This window comes from Martes martes, assembly GCF_963455335.1.
Source record: "Martes martes genome assembly, chromosome: 11".
Taxonomy (NCBI): domain Eukaryota; kingdom Metazoa; phylum Chordata; class Mammalia; order Carnivora; family Mustelidae; genus Martes; species Martes martes.
The window spans coordinates 66,086,461-66,110,691 of record NC_137899.1 but is presented as its reverse complement, the minus strand read 5'-3'; the positions used below and the strand labels follow the sequence as shown (position 1 = coordinate 66,110,691).

Sequence of the window (24,231 nt, the reverse complement as noted above, 5' to 3'; positions counted from 1 at the left end):
TTAAGTTTGAGAGATTTTAACCAACAAAGACCCATTCAGAATCATTCCTGAGGCAAAGATGAGACTAAGGATGTGGCCTCCCTACTAGTGCTTCAGATGGCTTCAACCTAGCCTCCATTAATTTAAAATCAGGGATGGTATATGGAAGCAAAGACACAAGTCAAATCTGAGAATTCTATTAAGAAAGAGTTTTTGGACATGGTCACTGGCACATGAAACTGACTGAAAGCAAATGGATCAGAAGTCTACTACGTGTTTGAGGAATGATATTGCCAAATAAACCGTGAGCTCTATATCTTTTTCAACACTTTGAGATATCAGATGTTAACATTTTTACTAATCCTGTGGGTAGAAAATTGCATCTGAGGTTTAAATGTGCAACTTCCTGATCATCAATGAGGTTGAGAATCTTAGTTTTGGGCATTCCTTTTGTCCCTTCTGTGAAATGTCCGTTTGTGTATTGCTCATTTTTTTCTTTTTATCTCTTGTTGTTGTTGTATATGTTTTTTAAAATTGAAGCATAATCAGCATACAATTTTATAGTAGTTTCAGGTGAACAACATTTATTCAACAATTCTATCCATTACTCAGTGCTCACCATGCTAAGTGTGGTCACTGTCTGTCACCATACAACGTTATCACAATATCATTACTATTATTATTTTTAAGTTTTATTTTATTTTTTCAGTGTTCTAAAATTCATTGTTTATGCATCACACTCAGTGCTCCATGCAATATGTGCCTTCCATAATACCCACCACCAGGCTCACCCAACCCCCCAGACTGCTCCCCTCCAAAACCCTCAGTTTGTTTCTCAGAGTCCACAGTCTCTCATGGTTTGCCTCCACCTCCGATTTCCCCCAACTCACTTCTCCTCTCCATCTCCCAATGTCCTCTGTGTTATTCTTTATGCTCCACAAGTAAGTGAAACCATATGATAATTGACTTTCTCTGCTTGACTTATTTCACTCAGCATAATCTCCTCCAGTCCTGTCCATGCTGATACAAAAATTGGATATTCATCCTTTCTGATGGAGGCATAATACTCCATAGTATATATAGACCATATCTTCTTTATCCATCCATCTGTGGAAGGGCATCTTGGTTCTTTCCACTGTTTGGTGACTATGGCCATTACTGCTATGAACACTGGGATACAGATGGCCCTTATTTTCACCACATCTGTATCTTTGGGGTAAATACCCAATAGTGCAATTGCAGGGTCATAAGGTAGCTCTACTTTTAATTTCTTAAGGAATCTCCACACTGTTTTCCAAAGAGGCTATCACAATATTACTAATTATATTCCCTATGCTGTACTTTTCATCTCCATGACTTAGTTATTCTATTCAACTTTTTAAAAAATTCTTTTTTAAATTGATTTTTAGGAGTTCTTCCTATATTCTGAATACTAATCTTTTCCCAGGTCTGTGTGTTGCAAATACCTTCTCCCACTTTATACTTGACTTTTTAGATATTAACAGAGCCAAATTTATCTATCATTTCTTTTATGAGTTGATATAAATTATGTTGAATCTTGTTTATGTTGGATCTTGTTGATCTATGTTCAACTTGTTTAAGAAGATCCAACATAATTTATGCTAACTGGGATATGACATATATAACATAATTTATGTTAACTGGGATATGACGTTGGGATATCTTATCCCAATGTCATAAAGGTATCACCATACATTTTCTTTTAAACGTTTTATATGGGGGCGCCTGCGTGGTTCAGTCGTTGGGCGTCTGTCTTCGGCTCTGGTAGTGGTATCTGCGTCCTGGGATCCGCCCCTGCTCAGCGGGAGGCCTGCTTTCCCTCTCCTAGTCCCCCTGCTTGTGTTCCCTCTCTCGCTGTGTCTCACTCTCTGTCAAATAAATAAATAAATAAATAAAATCTTAAAATAAATAAATAAAGTTTTGTATGTTCTGAACATAAGGAAACGGAGTCAGCAAGGCCTGAAGGGGGCGCTCACACGCACGTACCACTCCCTTAGCCTGCCTAACCAACAGAAAAACCACTTGGAGAAGGAGGGCACTTTTCACAGGAGAATTTGTCTCTTGCCTTTAAGAAAAGTAAGGAAGATTCCCGCCTGCCTCAGCACCAAAGCACCAACCACACCACCTGCCGCCAATAAGAAACCGCCGCCACCTGGAACTCTTCGTTCTCCAGTGACCTTTTGTTCGGAACAGCCTACCCCAGTTCCTCCTAAAACTTAATAAAGTTCACCTTCCCTTAGTCTCTTTGGATTTGCCTAAGGTTCGCCCCAGCTTGCTTGTCCCGAATTGCAATTTCTCTGCTGTTCATGAATAAATTCATTTTTTACATAAATAAAATTGCTCTTTGCTCTGCTTGCAGTTAACAAAATTTCAGTCTCCAAGTCTCCTGGAATTTGTTTTTGCTTATAAATTGAGGTAAAGAGCCAGTTTTATTTCTTTCCCTATGGTCTTCTGACATATATCAAGTTTTTGTATATATGTTGGTTCTGTTTTGAGGTTGTTTCATTTTCTATTTGTGTATTGTATTGTCTCAATACCATACTCTATTAATCACTCTGACTTTATGATAGATTTTAATATTGAATACAGTAAACCTCCCCTACTTTTGTTCTAGTTCTCTAGGAGTGTCTTCTTGGCTATTCTTGGCTCTTGAAATTTCCGCGTATATTTTAAATTGGTTTGTCAAGCTCAATAAAATGTCCCATTTTAATTTTGACAGGAACTGCATTAATCTGTAGATTGTTTGGGAAAATTGACATCTTCAAGCTATTGAATCTTACTATCCATGAACTTGTTATAAGCTTCATTTATTTATATCTATTTCTTTTATGAAGTTCTTTGTCTTTTACTAAATGTCATTCTATGCAGAGAAGCCATTTTGCTTGCGTTTACTGATGAAGAAAGGTGCTGAGAGCAGTTAATGGGCTTATCTTAAATCATTTAGCTAGAAATGAATAGGACTCTAACCCAGTTCCCAATCCAAAGCTTTCTTCCCCACCTCATTCTGTCTCATTTGATTTGAAACATGCAATTTGGATGTGGCGTGTATCGTGTCCCGTCTCCTAAACCACAATGGCCAGACGCAGTCATACGCAGATAGGTTTGCAAATCCTATGGCTGCACTTCCCACATCTCCTGTCCCTATGCAGTTAAATGCTCTATTTTACAGAATTAGATTCCCCTGGGCATCAAAAACATGCCTGTTTAGGAAAGATAACTTACAAGATTGAAAAATCTCATCTCCTGTACCTCTTGCCTTCCGCACTTGTTTGTGGGAAAGTATTTAGATCATTTATTAAATAGTTCTTTTTCTTTTCTTTCTGTTCACCTTTGAGGGAGAGAAAATAGACTTATTTGCTGGTAAGAAGAGTGGTTCATAAAAGAATGAGAGCTTGAATTTTGCAGCCTGTATTACACCGCGTGCTTCTGTTCACACTAATCATTGCCGATGTCCCCTCGTTGATGAGCAATAATCCTGGCATGCTAACACCACTGGAGATCTATTTACCAGGCAACACCATAAGCTGCCTAGCTGTAATAACAAATAGAAAATCAGGTGAGTTCCGTTTATGAATCAGATACAGAGAGTATATGGGCTTTTGACACTGCTATCTGCCCCTCATTCCAGAAGGGGCTCACTGGTGTTAATATGGACAACTAAAAAAAATAGGGGTAATAGAGATGTAGACTTGTATTAAAGAATAAAAATTGACTATAGCCATTTTCACTTTGGGGAGGGTAATGGCATATTGTATACCAGTGGGAAAACTGCTCTCTATGTGGCTTTGAACTATTTCAGAGACTGGAGGACAGGGCTAAGCCAGTAGTTTAGGGACTAGAAAATCTAGTAGCAGGGAGATATGGGGGACTCTGGAGACAGACAGAGCCCAAACACAGTGGCGAAAGGCCTGTTAGAAAAGGGTGGGGGGCAGCTGACAGGAAGTGGAAAACTTTCATCCCCTCAAACCTACAGCAACATTTGCTCTATTTACTCTTGGGAGTGATAAAATCAAAGAAACTGATGTGGATCCCATGCTTGCTGGGCCAGGAGCAGAGTGAACAGAAGAGCACTTTGTGGCAGGTAGGTGAATGTGACAGCTCTGGGCAGGAGGGAGCTCAGGACATACCAACCTCCTGGAACTGGAAAGAAGCATAGGACAGGGGTTTAAAACCAAGTGGATTCAAATCTGCAAGTACAGGAAGACCTTAGCCTACCGAGATAAAATCGGGCCCTTGACCAGTAGTGGTCACCTTTTAGATTTTAAAGACTTCAAATCAAAACACTTTAGGGGCTGGGATCTGAATAGCAATCTGAAGGCAAAACTCTGGAGGGAGTGGGGTGGAAGAGAAGCCATGCCAAAAAGCCAGGGTTTGGGTTTTTTAACTAAAAAAAAAATTTTTTTTTCACTTTGAACTCTTTTTTTTTTCCCCCAGCCGTGTACCACCTCCCCTTCTGCAGTGTCCTTCCTTCTGAGAGGCAGCCTGATACTGGGGAGAAAACATAGGCTTTCTGGTCAATTGTATGGGCTGTCCTCCATTTGTAAGAGAGAGATTAATAATGCGCCTTGCAGCATCGTGCACAGAATCAAGAAGATGTAGTATGGAAAGAACTTAGTATAAGTGGCTGTGACAGGAGGTGCTCTGTCTGTTCCTCTGTTTTGTCAGCTTGTGTTGATAGACTGCGTAAACAAATGCATCATGGCCAGACCATATATAGAAACAGAACCCCTGACCCACACTCTGCAGCCACCAGGCCAGGGAACAAACCCATTACCTATAGTGACCAGATCAGAAGGCCAAGCTACCATGTATAGGTCAAACTTGTAGCCAGTCTGACCTGTATCTCTCTCCCCCTGTCCAGTAAGACCCATAACAATCTACCCCAAACGGTCAACACTCAATTGATGACTGACAGCTTCTTTAGTTTTTGTCTCCACTTTCAACTTAACCCAACCAGAGCTAGCCAAGTATATACCCTTCACCAACCACATGGGATTCCATGCTTCTACCTGGCCTGCCTGCAGCTTCCCATGCCAACAGCCACCAGCCAGGGCACATCTGAATTCTTCCCTTTTTCCACTATAAAGCCTTCCCACTCCTCTGCTTGCTTTTGAGTCTCTGCCAAAACAGAAGGCATGGTGCCTGACTCCCTTGCAATGCCTCTTTTGTGAGCTCTGGATAAACAACGTTTGTCTATTCTCATTTGGTTGGACTTCAATTATTTCTTCAGTGTCTCCCCCCCCCCCATTCTGCCTCTGTATGGACTATGGGTTTGTGTTCTCCCCTAATGCATATGCCGAAGCCCTAATCCCCCATGTGATGGTCTTTAGAGATGGGACCTGTGGGAGGTGATCAGAGTTAGACGAGGTCATGGGCATGGAGCCCTCATGATGGGATTAGCACCCTTATAAAAGAGACACCAGAGCCTGTGCTCTTTCTCTCTCAATCTCCCCTCCCCCCCCCGTATGAGGACACAACAAGAGGGAAGGAGCAGCCATCTACAAGCCAAGAACAGCACTCTCACCGGGAATAGAATCAACCAGCACCTTGATGTTGGACTTCCCAGCCTCTAGAACTGTGATAAAATAAATTTCTGTTGTTGAAGCCTCTCAGTCTATGGCACTTTGTTATGTCAGCATGAACAGACGAAGACGCCCCCTTTTTACTTTTTTCCCCTTCACACCCAATGCTCTGGACCTTCCCAAACCTGCTGGTCCCACCACACTTGATCTGTCCACCATCAAATCAGGGGTCGTGTAGTCTAAGTGACAGTTTCATCAATATATGCTTGTATAGCGCACATTACTCAATCCAGGTTACAAATGCACTGCTCCTAGGCTCTCCTAGAGAGAGTATCTTAGTGAAAAAGGACTGATTCCATTGGTTTGAATTTCAGGCATCACAGAAAGCTCAGCAGGGAGATATCTGTGGGCAGGCAGAGGCACTTTTTTTATCTCTTTTATCAACCTCTGGGAACTTCCTTATTGCTTATAGCTTCTAGATCCTACCTATGTATCAGGACACATCTTATCTTGGTCATTACCCATTCCCTGAGAATGTAAGTTTTGAATGTTTAGGGATTTATCAGTTTAAGATATATCTCTATATCTATCTATCTATGTATTCATCTATCTGTCCAGCGTGCTATTATCTGTATATGCACATGCATATTCTAATACTTATTATATATTCATATATTTATAAAAGTGATATCATTTAACTTTCTCCTTCTTAGTCTAATACATAATAAACATCTTTTTATTGCAATGAGTATACTACGTAATACTTTTTACAGCTGTAGCATTTCCTTGTCTATATAATTATACTTGATCCCTCATTACAGGTATGCAGAACTTTTCCCATTTTTTCCTGATTATAAACAATGATTCTTATGTTTTCTTTCCTTTCTCTCTCTTTCATTTAAATCATTAAAAAAAGTTTATTTCCTTGTGGCACATGAGGTAGGACTAAAGCTCTATTTATTTCCAAATAAACTGTCTCAACAACACTACTGAATGATCTCTACTACGGTATCAATTCGAAACACTTTATCATCCCCTAAATTCCCAAGGTTTCCTTTAAAGTTTCTGTTCTATTCTCCTCTTCTTGTAATTCTTTGATAGAGATACCCTATTTCAACAATTATAGTATTTAATGTATCTATTTCATGCCTGATAGAGGAAGGATGTCTTCCTCCATTTTTTTTTTCCAGACAAATACGCTGACTTTTAGCCAGAGCCACTGATGATGAATAAACTGAATGCATTTGTGTTCATTCTTTCTGCTTGCTCTCGTTCTTCTAGAAAAACCAGGGTGCAGAGACTAGACTGGAGGGAGCGAGTCTGTGTGGAGGACCTGCACGGAGACCAGAAGGGGTCACAAGTTGAATGATAAGTGTTTCAGGGGTGGCACATTTCCAAGCAGCCTGCACACACCTCGGGGTTGCTCTTGTCAATCATGGTGGGAGTCAGCAGCCTCTAACTGTGCCTCCTGCTGGAGGAGAGGTTGCCAAACCTGGGTGCACATTAAAATAATCCAAAGAGCTTTTCCAAAGTAACGATGCCAGACCTCACTCCAAGCGGAGTGAATCAGAACCTCTCAGGCAGTGGTCTCCTGGTATTTGGTGCATTTGAGAATCTCCCCAGGCAGTGCTCTTGGGCAGCCAGAGCTGAGACCCCACGTGGGGGCCTAGAGGCTTCCTCTAGTCTGAAACCGTGCTATGGATTCATTTGGCGTCCCCAGGCTTTGGTACTGCTGCTGACATGTGGCGGACACAGCAGAACTGAACTGAATTCAGATAAGAACACCCAGCCTTACACGTCTCTCCCAATTTTCCTAGAGAAGGGACACAGATGATTAGTGCCCACTTGGGAATCCTTATGACTTTCCCTCCATCACACTGGGAGAAGTAGCTTCGAGAGGGAGGAAAATGAGCACAGTCTTGGTCTGGTAAACGTGTTCGCTCACAGTTTGAAAAGAGGAGGGTGTCGAGACCATTTAGGCTGTCCCCTTATTTTAACCTCATGAAGGCCAGAGAGGTTAAATGACTTTGCAAGGTGACCCAGCTCTCAGTGGCACACCTGGAACAGAAACCAGCCTTTTTGTATTCCGGGCATCCGCATTATAGCCTGCTGTCCTCATGTGAGGGCGTGTGGGTGTGTGTGTATGTGTATATGTGTGTGCATAAGTGTGTAAGTGTGCATGTGACAGACTGTGAAAGGGTGCATGTGTGCATGCGGATACCAGGAAAGGGAGGAGGTGGGGAGTCTGAGCAGAGAACTAGTGGCATTATAATAAATAGAGAGCCAGAAGCCCTCAGCTCTCTGTTTCTGGCACGTGGGTCTCTGTGTTCTCTCCAGGCTGGTCTCCGGCAGGTGCGGCAGCATTGGACTGGGTGGCAGAGTAGGCCTCCAGGTCCCAGCGCCCACAGTGTGGGAGGGGCTCTGCACTAAGGTTTACTGATGCAGAATTTGGGGAAGGGCTATAGTGGGTGCTCTCGGGCTCATTCTGGGGTGAGATGGTGTGTTGGGAAAGCATTGACCATGCTTTGCCTGGCTTAGGGTTCAGGACTGTTCTGTGGATGGACGGCCGTTTTCTCCATCTGTAAATTCAAGTCAAGTAGAAATGTCTATGCCCATGCATCACTAATGTGTGCTCCTTGGACAGACCCCTGTATACCCCAGTGTCCTCCATGATGTTCTCTTTGCCAGGCCTAAGAAACCAGGGTGATCTTTGGATCCTGGCACCCAAAGTCTTCCCTTCCTTCTTGAGTCTTCAGGGAGGCCACATGGAGGAGACAGCACCTACCAGGAGAGGCTTTGTCGGGTCTGATCAGCTGGCTGGGTCCTGATGGAAGAGTGCAGCCTGGTTGAATTCAGGCAAAGCCTGAGCTCTTATTTGCTAGACAAAAACCGCTGAAGAAGGAAAATTATTTAAGAGTCAGGTAATGCCAGTTAGACACTTACCTGAGCAGTTGGAGATCACTGTCTCATGGGCTTTGCTTTTCATCCAAATGGTTCGGATCACAATGGCATAGATGACACTGTGGAAAGGACCAGAGGTAATATTAACATGGCTGGTGGGTTCCTACTGTCAGGACACAGAAAGAAGACCACTCCAGTTCTCTGAATGTAAGGTAAGGAGGGAGGGGGCTCTAAACCACACCTGGTCCCTATCCTGGCTGATTATAGAATCCTTGCATGTCACAGCTACCACTTTTTTTTTTAACTGAAGAGGATAGAACATGGTGAAGTGAAATGGTTTCTCCAAGATAACTCAGATGGTTAGAGGTAGAGCTGAGATTAGAATCCAAACTCAGGGTTTGGGATCAGAAAGATTTGTATTTGTATCTAGCTCTACTACTTGCTGCTTGTATAACTTTGACCTTAGACACTCTTTAATGTGGCCCCATGACTCCTGCCTCTGGTATGCATGCCTTTGTGAGATCCCCTTCCCTTGACTGTGGGAACTGTGACTTGCTTCTAATCCATGCGTTGGGCTGAAGGTTATAAATGTCTGGGATCATGTAAGATTTAAGCTTGTCTTGCTAGTGCCTCTCTCTGTTGCTGCCATGAGTCCTACAGCCCCAGAAAATTAATTCTGCCAAGAACTCACGGGAGCCTGAAAGAAGACCCTTCCCTGTTGAGCCTCTGGTGATAGCCCAGCCCTGGCAGACACCTCGATGGCTGCCTGGCTTCAGCGGAGGTGAGCCATGCCCCATTAAGCCATGTCTGACTCCGGACACACAACACTGGAGATAATAAACGTATGTTGTTTTAAGTCATGGCTTCAGGATAATTTGTTACCCAGCAATAGATAAGCAATCTACTGACTGATACAGGCTGAATGTTTGCTGCGTCTCCACCCCCAAGTTTACATGTTGAAATGTTAATGACCATGGTGATAGTAGTAGGAGGTGGAACCTATGGGTGATTAGGTTGTGATACACACCTGATGAATGGGGTTAGTGCTCTTATAAAAGACACCCCACAGAGCTCCCTAGCCTCCTCCACCATGTGAGGACCCAGGAGAAGTCTGCTGCTCAGAAGAAAGCTGTCACCAGACTCTGACCGCAAGCGCCCTGTTCTTGGACTTCCAGCCTCTAGCACTGCAAGAACTGAAGTTCTGTTGTTTACAAACCACCCAATCTGTAATACTTTGTTCCAGAAGCCTGAACAGACTAAGGCACTGGGCCTCTGTTGACACTAAAATGGAGTTAATAACACTAACACTTTTTTTGGGGGGGATCAAATGTGACAACATTGAAAATGCCAAGCACAGCACTTGGAAATTAGCAGAGACTCAGTAAATGTCATTTTCTTTCCCCTCTTTCTTCCCCATTTTTCACATACTATCACACCTACTGTAGCATGAAATAATTTATGCCTAACAGGAAAACAAAGTATTAATGACTCAAAAGCATCAGGAAATTTCATATCTTTTGTTCCCTTTGATAAATATAAAAATGTATACTCTTCTTTAATCAGTTGTTTGATGCTTCCAATATGTTAAGAACCTCAACTAAAAACTTTGGGACAAAGCATTGCTTTACTTTAGAATGGCACACATTTCTCTCCTGAGATTTACTGGTTAAAATAAAATCAGAACTCTGGTCTGCAGTGGCTGACAAAGCGCTATTGTTTTTAATGATCTTTAGAATATAACTTAATTAATGACTGTGTTAAAAACCTTCTGCTCCTTATAGTTTTTCCCATTCTTGCTTAGTGAATCCCTCTGAGTGCTCCAGGTGTGCTTGGAGCCTTTTTGGAACATCCCCAGTCCTTCTCATATACCTGCCCAGGGATTTTTCTGGAATTTGCATGTCTACATTATAGAAGAAAGGAGGAAAAATTACTTGTGAGTCTATTCTTTACCTTAAGTTGGACATTTGTTATAGCAGAGAAACTTTTTCCCCACGTAAATGAAATACAAGGAAAGGTTACAACCACTATGAAACATTAATTATATATTACAGTTGCAACCCGAGTGCTAAATCAATCAATAATTCAAATATTTATTGGCCATGAGCCATATACACAATGGAAAATTGAGGAAGGTCTTATGTGTTAGGGGTTTGGGCCTAAGTCATCTCTGCCTCATCTCCTAAGGACCCTTTAGGCAAGTGGAAAACAACTCCTAATTAGTAAGGCGTCCCTTTATGACCCAAATCCAGCCATTGCTCAAAGCGGAGAGGTTATGCATCAGAGAAATCTCTGAATTATATTCGTCTCCTTCTTCTTCGTTGTTTCTTTCATCAGCAAGTTCTGTGGTCTCTCCCTTCAAAATGCCTCCATGATTTGTTCCTTCTTCTCCATTCGTGCTCCTCAGCATCAGTGTAGATTCTTACAATCTCTTTTTTTTCCCAAATATTTTTACGTTTTATTTTTATTGTGGTAAAATAAACACAACCAAATTTACCATTTTAACCACTTTTAACTGCATGGTTTGGCAGCATGAAGTACATTCACACGGTTGTATAACAATCCCCACTGTCCATCTCCAGAATTTTTCATCTTCCCCAACTGAAGCTCTGTACCCATTAAAAGTATTCAGGAAGCCTTCATGAATGTTCATGGAATCTTCATACGGGGACATACTAATTTCTGTATCATTCCAATTTCAGTGTGTGCGCTCCTGAAACAAGCACCCCTTATGACCTCTTGCCTGATTATTGTGATCTTCTAATGCCTCTGCTCAGCTACCATCTTGAATGCCCGCACCTCCCTCAAGGTGGCGCTCTAGGACCCAGAGTCATTCTCTGGCTTAAAATTGCCCCAATGTCTCCACTTACCTCCAAGATGACATCCAGGCTCTTACACAGAGCATCCAAAGCCTCCCGCAATCTCCCTCTGTCTTCCTCACCTTTATCATCATAATCCTTCTTCCCTTCACCCCACTTGTTTCTCAATGACCTTTCTCCATATCAGCAACAGGAGTGCCCAACAGGAGTGGACTGACAAAACTGACCCCAACTCCATGCTTCATATGCAGTTGACTTTGGGTAAATCTGAGTTCCAGTGCCTTCTATCTCTCTGTGTTTGCTTTGCTTTCTTGCTGAAATGCATTTTTAAGCCCATTCTCCATATATCACTTAGCTATGAAACCTTTCTGAGCTGTCCCTGTTCCTCAATGATAACTGGCTCTCCCTTCCTTAGGGCCTCCATGCTGGTCTAACACGGTTTACGTGGAGCGTTGTCTATGATGGTCATGTCCTAAAGATCAGCAGATCTATCCATAGCCCATTCTCAGAAACAGAGCTCAAAACAGATTTTCAAAAACAGAAACATCTCTACTGTTTTGGTGTAACTTCTCCATGTCTTCAATCTATTTCTACTCTCCCAACAAGTGCAACTTTTCTTCAAGTTTCTGACAAATCTGAATACTGAAAGATCATCCGGATTGAAGAAAGTATCCCTTATCTGTAACTGGCTGCCTGAGTTCTTGATTTTATGGGACACTCTCTAGACACAGACCCATTTTCTCTCATTTCCTTTGTAGAGGCAGCTCGCAATAGGGGTTACATGAGAGCCCAAGCCAGAGAAAGACCTCGTAGGACTGCCTTAGGAGGATGCTTGAACCTGGTTCCTTAGTCCTGATTCTGGATTATATGTAAGAAGCGTCCAGGGAAGAGAACAAAACCTTTGATCTTCCTGTGAGACACAACAGACAGTATTCCCCTCAGACTGTAAGTGCCCCATCCCTGCAGGATTCAGCACAGGGATGGGGACTTCATGGGTTACAGTCTTGGAGGCATAGACATTCAGAGCCAGAGGGGACCTAACGCTCCATCTCTGCTTCCCATTTGGGGTCCGAGGATTGTGTCCAGTTATGCTCTGAAGGTCTCCTTAGAGGTCAAGCATAGGGAAGACAGGTAGGGGGAGTTGGTGTTTCACTGAACAAGGCCCTTTTTTCTCTTCTCCTAGCAGGGGCATTAAGGGTACTTGCTAGTCAAAAATGTCTCTGTCATTAATTAATTCATTTCATTTTAGGTGTTTGAGGACTCACTTTGTCCCAGGCACCTGTTGAGTCATTGTGGATACTGTGGTAGAAAATACAGAGTCATAGCCCTCACAGAGCTCACATTACAATGTGGCAATACAAAATACATTTGTGGCAATAGGTAATAATAAAGCGAGGAAACAGCAATATATGCTTGTAAAGAGGCAAAACTCTATGAAGATAAAATGTAGGGTGAAACAAGAGTATATAATAGGGACCCTGAGTTGTTCTGGGGGTCAGACTTCAGTTTTGAGAGATTCAGTGACTTGTCTGAGTTCGCACAGCTAGAGGATGGGTCCTCTGACTTCAAGGGCTATTAACCAACTTGTTAACAACTTTGTTTTGTTTGTTTTTTTTAAGATTTAATTTATTTATTTGGCAGACAGAGAGGCAGGCAGAGGCGGGGTGGGAAGCAGGCTCCCCACTGAGCAGAGAACTCGATGTGGGGCTCAATCCTCAATCCCAGGACCCTGAGATCATGAACTGAGATGAAGGCAGAAACTTTAACCCACTGAGCCACCCAGGCGCCCCTGTTAACAACCTTGTTAGGGAGGGTGCACAAGTTCCTCTGGGGGCTGTACTGGGTTACATATGCTATATATGGTTCTAGTTATTTCCTGAATGCCTTCTTTGATTCCTAGACCAGGTTAGCATCCCTGCTGTGGATCCCCTAGGGCTCTCTATTTACTCTACTACCACTCATCACAGTGTTGTAACTCCTTCCTTAATTGGCTGTCTTCTCTGTTATACAGGAATATTCTTAAATTCAGACAGCATGTGTGTCTAGTCATTTCTGTATCCCCCTTACCAGGTCCAGGGTCTCCCAGAGGGTGGGTGTCCTACAGGTATTTCTAGAAATAATGAATATACGGCAAAAGGCAAAGTGTCAGGGACTCAACAGTATCTCTGTATGTAGTTGGGTTTTGGGAGACATAAAGGCAAAACTAACTTGTAAAAACAGCTTGATACTTAAGAAACTAAAAAAATACATGAGAGTCCTGATATATACAGTCCATTGGCACCATGTTTAATGGGCTCCCAGACAGAGAAAGTCAAAAGGATGCCTTGGCTAACTCACTTGGTACCACTGAAATAACTGAGATTTCCTAATGGTCCTAGAAGAGTTCATTCTGATGACTTCGGTAGTTCAGATGAATTTACTGATGTCTGGAAACAGCAAGTTTGGACTGTTGGGTATCAGTTAGGATACTTTTTGTAGCAACTTACAGAAAACTCCCAACTCAAATTGTTCTAAACAATTGGAATATTTCTTATCTCCCATGATTGCAACTTCAAAGGGTCAAAGCTGAGCTTCAGAAATCTGCCTTTTCTCTTTTCTTTTCAGTGTAGGTATCTCCCTGAGTCAACTGCAGCAGTGCCAGCGGTCAATCCTGGACACCTGTATTCAGAAGCAGTATCCAGAAGATGAGAAGCCGTCCTCTCCTGGACTTGTTTCCTAAGAATGGGGAACTCTTTTCCAAAAGCTCTTCAGAAGATGTTCCCTCACATCTCATTGGCTCGAACTGGTCACGTGGCCATTCCCAAACCATTCACATACTGAGGGGAAGGGCTGCCATGAGTGGCTTATTGTGGAATGGGATATTGGAAATCCAATCACAAATGTCTACCCTAACCTAGCAAATTAGTAAGAATGGCTTTTCAAAAGGTAACTCTTGCCACCCTCAGGCAACACCATATGGTATGTCACTTCCTTTAATAATATGATGGGTCATTCTCCTTGACCTTGGACCTCATGCCCAGGGACAGTGCTGGCCAGACCCCTGGGGCCTTTCACGCACCATGGCCTTAAACTCTACTGGGCTATACCAACCTTAGCATGGGACTTTCCCATAGTCTGATCTCCATTCTCCAAGCAAAACAAATGGATTTTTTTTTCATATAACACGAATCAATGCTCCATGACAAATGTGCTTTTTTTCCACTTATTCCTTTGCAATTGTTGGCCATGGATCTTTTATGCCTCTTTCTTTATGTCACAGAGATAAAAATGGTAGAAGAATGAGAAATCAATTACGTTACAAGAAAATAACCACTGCTAAAGTAAAGCAATTACACCAGGGCTAATAACCTACCCAGCAACAGTTAGACAGTTATGTCAAGTAAATTTTGAAATAATAGGAGTTGTGTTGACCCAGAAAAACAATGTATTGCCTTTATTGTCAGTCACTATGGTTTCAAGTGCTGGGAGCCTGATTTAATTAATGACGGAAGAGCTAAATCTTTATTCATACACAGCTCTCATGAGAGTTTGCCCCAGATAATGCATAATTCCTTCCTCTCTCCTTCCCCCCCGCTCTCTGCCTTTCATCCTCTCTCCCATTCCCCTTTCTCCCTTCTTTCTTCCCTTTCACATATATGGAGGATCTACCATCTGCCAGAAACTGACCTAGGTACTAAATAGCTAGAAATTTCCATCTCAGATGTGTGTGTATCAGAGTGTCATGGTACCTCTGTCTTGTGATTGGTTCACGTTATCAGTCAGACCTGCATTGTACATTTACTCCCACATTTATAGAGTGAGCATTAGGTACTGGATTGGAATCCAGAAATTAAGAGACAAAGTTCTGTACTCAAGAGATACAGCCACACAAGCAAGCAGGGGATGACACTACCACGAAGTCTTCATGGCGGCAGGGACGAGCTGAGTTTGGAGGTTATGGGTGAACACCCAAGGCACTACTTGGCCTGGGACCTGCAGAGGCTACTCCATGTGGAGTTGGTATGTGGAGTAAGATGTGAAGAATGTGACCTGGGTTTCCAGAAACAGAGCCGCAAGGCAGGGTGGGTGTGGAGGAGTGTTCAGGCATAAGGAACAATGTGCATAATGGTAGAGGGGTGAAAAGAGTGAGGGACGTCCCTGTTTGTTATGGCTGTAGTAGTGGGTGAAGGAGAGAGCATCAGTAGCTCCCCCAAAAGAGCCAGGGACCTTTGAGAAAGAGAAAACATCTGTCTTATCAGATATTAAATGTATATAAAGCTATAAGAATTAAAACAATATGGTATTGGTGGCAGAAAAGCCCCCAGCTTAGTTATTTGTGCAATCTCTCCTTTCTTCATTATGGCAATACCTATTAACTGAAAATAAAACTATATTCATATTGAAAAAATGAATGACAAACTAGGGACATGTTTGCAACATATAAAAAAAGAAAAAAGCGATTGTCTAAAGACTACCACTCAACATAGAGAAAAAAGAAAATAAAAGTGCAATGAAGAGACTGACAAGTTCAGAAACAATGAGAGTGTTTAAAATATAAATATACATATGATAGAATTGCCACTTCATACTATGTAGAAAAGATAGGTTATTCAATATTCAGTAAATGGTGTTGGGACAAAGGACCTGGCATTAAAAAAGCAAATTTAAGTTAAATCTCTAATTCATATCCAACATCAAAAGTAAATGGTATTGGGGACTTGGCAAATCAAATCAAATATTTTTTTAAAAGATTTATTTATTTGAGAGAGAGAGACACAGAGAGAGTACAAACGAGAGGAGTAGAGGGAGAGGGAAAGAGAATCCCAAGCAGCACTGAGTGCAGAGCCATTGTGGGACTCAGTCCCAGGACCCTGAGATCATGACCTGAGCCAGACTAAGAGTGGGACGCTTACCAACTGGGCCACCCAGTGCCCCAAATCAAATTTTTTTAAAGTAAAATTTTTAGGGGCACAGAGTCTGCTTGGGATTTTTCTCTCGCTCTCCCTTTACTCCTCGTGCTCATGCTCTCCTTCTAAAATAAATAAGTCTTTTTTTTTTAAAGTGACATTTTTAATGTATTCCCAACACAGAAATTATTTTCCAATAACTAAAATAATAAATCATTAAAAAGTTAAATCAAAGTAGAAATAAGCATGTGCAAGTGACAATTTCCTAAGAAAGAAATGGAAGGCAACATGTGAAGAAAAACACGATTAGGTGTGAATACATTTCAACGTGAAAGGTCTGTGTATTACAGAGAAGCCTTATACATTTCCTTCGTATTTCCACATGCATTTGTGTAAAGTTTTGCATAACGCTTTCCGATGGTTCTTTTAACTTCTTAAAGAATTTGACTTTCTCATTTCTAATTTTTGGTATTCATGCTGTCTCCCCTTTTCACATTTATGCCAGTCTTATTAACTGAAAGCAAAAAAAAAAAAAAAGAAAAAAAAGAAAGCAAAATAAAGCCATATTCAAAACAAAAAGGCAAGTGATGAACTAGGGGATTGCCTTAACACATAAAAACAGGAAAAGTTTATTATATATAGAGTAGCTTTAAAAATAAAGAAGAGAGAAAATAAAATTGAGAAAAATGGGTAAAAGAATATGAATATGTAATTTATCTAAAAAACTAAAATGATAATGTACATTTAAAATTTTTTCAACCTCATCTGTAATGAAAAAAATACAAATTAAAACAACTTTATATGTACTTTTGGCCTATCAATTTGGTAAGGAGATATATATATATATATACACATATATATATGTGTGTGAGTGTGTGTATATATATATATATATATATACACACACACACACACAAACATACACATACATATGTATCCTGCCTGAAGACAAACGAAGCATTAGGCATGGTTAAGAAAGTGCATAGACACCTAATTTGAGTTGTTTCCTTTGTCTACTTAAGCTTGGAATTAAGAGTTTAACTTTATCTAAAAGAACTATAAGCAACAGGATCGAGCTCAAGGGTCCAAAATTTGGTTAAGAAAGAAAAAAAAAAGATGAACTTTAACTCTGAGATATATAAAATTGTAGCAAGCAAGTTATCCCAGGAGCTAGCTGGAAAACAAATTCTTCACAAGATTCCATCTGGGCCTGGTCTTGGGTCAAGAAGGAGGAGGAGCAGAGAGGGCTGGAGGGTGCCCTATTCCCCAGAGAGAAGCTCTTTCTTCTGCAAGAGGAGCCTGACCACAGAGGACTGAAGGTCATGACTGAGCAGATAGGAAACGCTTCAGGGAAGCTCGAGGTTGCGGGAGGTCACTCTGAATCTTCATCATTCTACCACAGCTAGGAGCAAGGAGAGCAGGGCGGGATTTAAGGAGGCTGTGCTTTGTTGAAGGCTGAGTGCAACTTGGCTTTTGAAATCATCCCTTTCATCGTCATATTGTACTTGGCTTTTTCTAAGGGCGCTACAAGAACACACAAGTCAGGCTGTAGGCAGGTCTGAGAGGTCCTGATGGGAAGGAGCAGCTTGAATTGATGGGGAAAGATTATGGATGGGGAAAGAGCCTCGTGACAGATCTGGCCAGACAGCGCATTGGGAACCCTGGGGTGGACATACTCTATCCACCCGCCTGAGCAGGTGTTTGGACTGATTTCATGAGCTGATGGGAAATCAATCAGGAGAGAACAAGGACAAACACTGCCCACTGAAATCGATGCGTCAGTTGCCTGTGACGGACGGCAGGAGCTGCTTCCCCTCAAATGCTCACCCCTGCGATGAGCCACCTTCCTCCTCCACGTGCCACTTTCAACAATGCTATGACTTAACTTTGACTGCTTGTCTAAATAACCTTCATCTTTCCTCCAAGATTCCTCCCAAATTCAACTCAGTGGAGAGGAGGCAGTACATGGAAATCATGTAGGCGTCAATTTGTCAAGTCAGCAGAGATGACTGACAATCTCCAGTCTCAGCAAGGCTGCTGCACTGGCTATGGGATCCCTCCCCTGCCCAGCCCGACCTCTGATGGAGAGCAAGTCATTTTGCTCCTTTTAGCCTTAGGCCTACTTTTGTGAAAAATTCAGGGTCTGGCCTGTTTGATGGATCGCATTCTTCCAGCCATGGTATTTTATGCAACTAAAGATGAACAAAGAGCAAGAATGCAGAAGTCCCATAATGTCAGAAAAAACACTTAATCAAAGAAATGCATATGAAAACAATGAGATAATTTTTTGAAACCTCTATGTTGGATGAAGATTTCATAAACGATAGCATCTTCCATTAGGTCAGGGGAAGAAAACTCAGAGCTCTTTTTTTTTTTTTTTTTTTTTTTTTGCTGTTGGCAGGAATACACCTTTTCTGTAGGGCAGTTTATGAATATGCATTGAAAGTTTTAAAATGAGCATCATCTTTGATCTAGCAATTCCAGTAGAATGAGTTCTGAAGGAATAATCAGAGACTCATGAATAAATTTAAGTACAAAGATTTTTATCACAGCAGTATTTATACGATCTGAAACCAAAGGCTGGTTCCTTCATTCAGGACAAATTACGGGGCACACCGTGGCCAGCTTGGTGTAGGATCAGCCTGGCCAAGCAAAATCTCAACGTGCCAGTATCTCCCTCAATCTCCAACCCCACCCAGGCAGAGTCATGCTGTCAGAGGTGATCCTGCCGCATGACAAGCGACACCCTGCCTCTCCAGGCAGTTGTGGTCTTCTCTGCTGAAAGACCATCTGTGGCCACCATTGGCTGTGGGACAGAGGGAGCATCCTATGGCTTGGTTGTTAAGGCCCTTTATAATCGAGTCTCACCCCACCAGAAGGAGCTTATTGCCAACTTCTTCCCTCTCCCACTGACATGCCTGCCTGTCCTTTACCTGCGGCCACACTTAGCTTGGACCTCCAGTTACCAGGAAACCTGCTTCCCTCCCACCTTCCCCTTCTCCTACCTGAATTCTTCTCTCCTTCAATAGTCACTTCCAAGAAGTGTTCCTTGCCATTACTTGACCTCACTGCATGCACTTTCTAGCATATTTTTTGTGTGTATCGCCTTTTTTTTTTTTTTTTTTTGCTCAGTTTTGCTTAAGGTTTGCCCATCTTTTCTTTTTTTTTTTTTTTTTTTTTTTTTTATTTATTTATTTGTCAGAGAGAGTGAGCACAGGCAGACAGAGAGGCAGGCAGAGGCAGAGGGAGAAGCAGGCTCCCTGCTGAGCAAGGAGCCCGATGTGGGACTCGATCCCAGGACGCTGGGATCATGACCTGAGCCGAAGGCAGCCGCTTAACCAACTGAGCCACCCAGGCGTCCCTGCCCATCTTTTCAATGACAATGTAAGATCTCCGAAATTGGTACTGTGCCTTATATTTGAAAGACTACATGAAAAAGGAGAAAGAATAGGGTATAAACTCAGAAAAACCTTTTTAAATCCTGTGTGATGTTGGGCAGGTTAGTTAACCTCTCTGAACCTGAGTTTTACCATACATAAAATGGGGGGGACTAAATGTAATTATTTCATTGAGTTGGGATCTTGTTAGCTATGGGATGGAATCCCATATGGGGTCACTGTTAGCTATGTCTGTTCCATAACACACACTCAGAAAATATTAGTTCTCCCCTCCTTACACTACTTTGGAGAAGTTGGGCTTAACACATAGTAGCCTTAGATGAAATCTTGTGGTCTGGCCACTTCCCTCAAGGACACTAGGACCAATGACGGGCCTTGTGGGGAGAGAAGAGCAGGAGTTGGTGAACCAGGAAAGCCTCCATGGGGGTCTGGCCTGCTGGCCTCTTACCTGATAATTGCCAGGGGGATGAAGTACACCAGGAAGGCCACGATGGTCATGTACGGGGTCCAGTAGGAGTCATCCGGCCATAGCGCCCAGCACTGCACTTCGCCATTAGAGAGTTTCCTTTTCCCAAATATGATCAGGGTGGGAATGGAGAAAAGGAAAGAAAGGCTCCAGGCAATCACGATGAGGATCTTGGCTTGCTTTTCTGCTCAAAGGAAAGAAGTTGGATGGTTTGTCCATGTAGCTATCAAAGACATCCAAGATGGGGACAGTATGAGAGACTGAGAACAGTGATCACGTCTTTGGTGGGTGAAGGGCATGGCCATGTGGTCAGACAGAGAGGGAACAGGGTAGAAGGTAATCTAGTTTGATAGTACGAGCATCAAAGGAATAGATCAGTCAGGAAATAATGGAAGGGTGGGAAGTTGTCCAGGGAAATAGGAAAATGTCTATACCACCTTCAGGACTTGAAGTGCTCAAAAGGCAAGCTGAGAAGCATCCACTTTGGAGATGTTAGGAGAACCAGGGATCTCAGGAGGCAGGAGGTGGAGGGAACCTACTGTGATGTGGTTGAGGATATAAGGGAGTTGTTTCCCGAAGGAACAGAGGAAAGCTTTGGCTGGAAGAGGAGCAGCGGGAATTTGAGGAGGAAACAAACACAGAGTTGTCTGGCCTTAAAAGAGCAAGGGAGGATTTTTCCTCTTGACCACAGGGATGTGACGCTGGCCAGGTTTCTACAGATCTTGGCAGCATTCATAACCGCTCCTGCATGGTATCCTTCTTTCACTGGTTACAATTCACATTATGTCTCCTTCTGTAGGTCCTAGAGCCTGAACTTTTAAGGGTGATCTGCAAGTCCTGGGCCCCACTCAGATTCCACTGGATGGGTTAACAATGCATTCACTTTTGAAAGGGATGGGCATGGAAAGAATCAGAATAAAAGATTATGAAACTGTGCTTTAGCATTAATTCTACCAAGATAGAAGAAAATGGTTCCCCAGAGTACACTCAGGGCAGATGCTTGGAATGACTTCTCTCATACTGGTGCTGGGCTGTCCTGGGAAACCCCCAGTCTCAGGTGCCTCCATGGGACATTTTTCCATTTCTTTGTATCTTCCTCAATTTCTTTCATGAGTACTTTATAGTTTTCTGAGTACAGATTCTTTGCCTCTTTGGTTAGGTTTATTCCTAGGTATCTTATGGTTTTGGGTGCAATTGTAAATGGGATCGACTCCTTAATTTCTCTTTCTTCTGTCTTGTTGTTGGTGTATAGAAATGCAACTGATTTCTGGGCATTGATTTTATATCCTGACACTCTACTGAATTCCTGTATGAGTTCTAGGAGATTTGGAGTGGAGTCTTTTGGGTTTTCCACATAAAGTATCATATCATCTGCAAAAAGTGATAGTTTGACTTCTTCTTTGCCAATTTGGATGCCTTTGATTTCTTTTTGTTGTCTGATTGCTGAGGCTAGGACTTCTAGTTCTATGTTGAATAGCAGTGGTGATAATGGACATGCCTGCAATGTTCCTGACCTTCGTGGAAAAGCTCTCAGTTTTTCTCCATTGAGAATGATATTCGCTGTGGGTTTTTCAGAGATGGTTTTAGTGATATTGAAGTATGTACCCTCTATCCCTACATTGTGAAGAGTTGTGATCAAGAGAGGACGCTATACTTTGTCAAACGCTTTTTCAGCATCTATTGAGAGTATCATATGGTTCTCGTTTTTTCTTTTATAAATGTATTGTATCACATTGATTGATTTGTGAATGTTGAACCAACCTTGCAGCCCTGGAATAAATCTCACTTGGTTGTGGTAAATAATCCTTGTAATGTACTGTTGGATCCTATTGGCTAGTATTTTGGTGAGAATTTTTGCATCTGTGTTCATCAAGGATATTGGTCTGTAATTCTCTTTTTTGATGGGGTCTTTGGTTTTGGGATCAAGGTAATGCTGACCTCATAAAATGAGTTTGGAAGTTTTCCTTCCATTTCTAATTTTTGGAACAGTTTTAAGAGAATAGGTATAAATTCTTCTTTAAATATTTGGTAGAATTCCCCTGGGAAGCTGTCTGGTCCTGGGCTCTTGTTTGTTGGGAGATTTTTGATGACTGCTTCAATCTCCTTACTGGTATGGGTCTGTTCAGGTTTTCCATTTCTTCCTAGTTCAGTTGTGGTAGTTTATATGTTTCTAGGAATGCATCCATTTCTTCCAGACTGTCAAATTTGCTGGCATATATTTGCTCATGATATGTTCTTATAATTGTATTTCTTTGGTGTTGGTTGTGATCTCTCCTCTTTCATTCATGGTTTTATTTATTTGGGTCCTTTCTCTTTTCTTTTTGATAAGTCTGGCCAAGGGTTTATCAATCTCATTAATTCTTTCAAGGAACTAGCTCCTAGTTTTGTTGATTTGTTCTACTGTTCTTTTGGTTTCTATTTCATTGATTTCTGCTCTGATCTTTATTATTCCTCTTCTCCTGCTAGGTTTAGGCTTTCTTTACTGTTCTTTCTCCAGCTCTCTTAGGTGTAGGGTTAAGTTGTGTACTTGAGATCTTTCTTGTTACTTGAGAAAGGCTTGTATCGCTATATATTTTCCTCTCAGGACGCCTTTGCTGTGTCCCACAGATTTTGACAGTTACATTTTCATTATCATTTATTTCCATGATTTTTTTCAATTCTTCTTTAATTTCCTGATTGATCCATTCATTCTTTAGTAGGATGCTCTTTAGCCTCCATGTATTTGGGTTCTTTCCAGCTTTCCTCTTGTGATTGAGTTCTAGCTTCAGAACATTTTGGTCTGAAAATATGCAGGGAGTGATCCCAATCTTTTGGTACGGTTGAGACCTGATTTGTGACCCAGGATGTGATTTATTCTGGAAAATGTTCCATGCGCACTAGAGAAGAATGTGTATTCTGTTGCTTTGGGATGGAATGTTCTGAATATATCTGTGATGTCCATCTGATCCAGTGTGTCATTTAAGACCTTTATTTCCTTGTTGATCTTTTGCTTGGATAATCTGTCCATTTCATTGAGGGGGGTGTTAAAATCCCCTACTATTATTGTATTATTGTCGATGTGTTTCTTTGATTTTATTATTAATTGGTTTATATAATTGGCTGCTCCCAAGTTAGGGGCATAGGTATTTAAAATTTTTAGATCTTCTTGTTGGACAGACCCTTTGAGTATGATGTCGTGTCCTTCCTCATCTCTTATCATAGTCTTTGGCTTCAACTCTAATTTATCTGATATAAGGATTGCCACCCCAGCATTCTTTGGATGTACATTAGCATGGTAAATTGTTTTCAACCCCCTCACTTTAAATCTGGAGGTGTCTTTGGGTCTAAAATGAGTTTCTTGTAGACAGCATATTGATGGGTTTTGTTTTTTTATCCATTTTGATACCCTGTGTCTTTTGATTGGAGCATATAGCCCATTTACATTCAGGGTAACTATTCAAAGATACGAATTTAGTGCCATTGTATTGCCTGTAAGGTGACTTACTGTATGTTGTCTCTGTTCCTTTCTGGTCTACTACTTTCAGGCTCTCTCTTTACTTAGAGGACCCCTTTCAATATTTCCTGTAGGACTGCTTTGGTGTTTACAAATTCTTTTAGTTTTTGTTTGTCCTGGAAGCTTTTTATCTCTCCTTCTATTTTCAATGATAACCTAGCAGGATATAGTATTCTTGGCTGCATGTTTTTCTCATTTAGTGCTCTGAATATATCATGCCAGTTCTTTCTGTCCTGCTAGGTCTCTGTGGATAAGTCTGCTGCCAATCTAATATTTTTACCACTGTATGTTACAGACTTCTTGTCCCAGGCTGCTTTCAGGATTTTCTCTTTGTCACTAAGTCTTGTAAGTTTCACTGTTAGATGACGGGTGTGAACCTATTTTTATTGATTTTGAGGGGGGTTCTCTGTGCATCCTGGATCTTGATGTTTGTTCCCTTTGCCCTATTAGGGAAATTCTCTACAATAATTCTCTCCAATATACCTTCTGTCCCCCTCTCTCTTTCTTCTTCTTCTGGAATCCCAATTATTCTAATACTGTTTTGTCTTATGGTATCACTTATCTCTCAAATTCTCCCCTCGTGGTCCAGTAGTTGTTTGTCTCTCTTTTGCCCAGCTTCTTTATTCTCCATCATTTCATCTTCTATATCACTAATTCTCTCGTCTGCCTCATTTATCCTAGCAGTAAGAGCCTCCATTTTTTATTGCACCTCATTATAGTTTTTTCAATTTCAGCTTGGTTAAGATTTT

General features: G+C 41.7%; 1 protein-coding gene across 2 annotated transcripts in view; it reads right to left on the bottom strand.

Moving 5' to 3' along the window:
- The window catches only part of NPSR1 (neuropeptide S receptor 1), a gene marked incomplete at both ends in the record, with an annotated part of 149,271 nt that overhangs the window by 11,041 nt on the left and 113,999 nt on the right, over positions 1 to 24,231 (bottom strand). For both annotated transcript variants that reach the window (XM_080818841.1, XM_080818842.1), the window contains 2 exons: positions 8,466 to 8,542; positions 19,972 to 20,173. In XM_080818841.1, the coding sequence (XP_080674967.1) occupies positions 8,466 to 8,542; positions 19,972 to 20,173 (279 nt within the window). The remainder of the gene's footprint in view (positions 1 to 8,465; positions 8,543 to 19,971; positions 20,174 to 24,231) is intronic.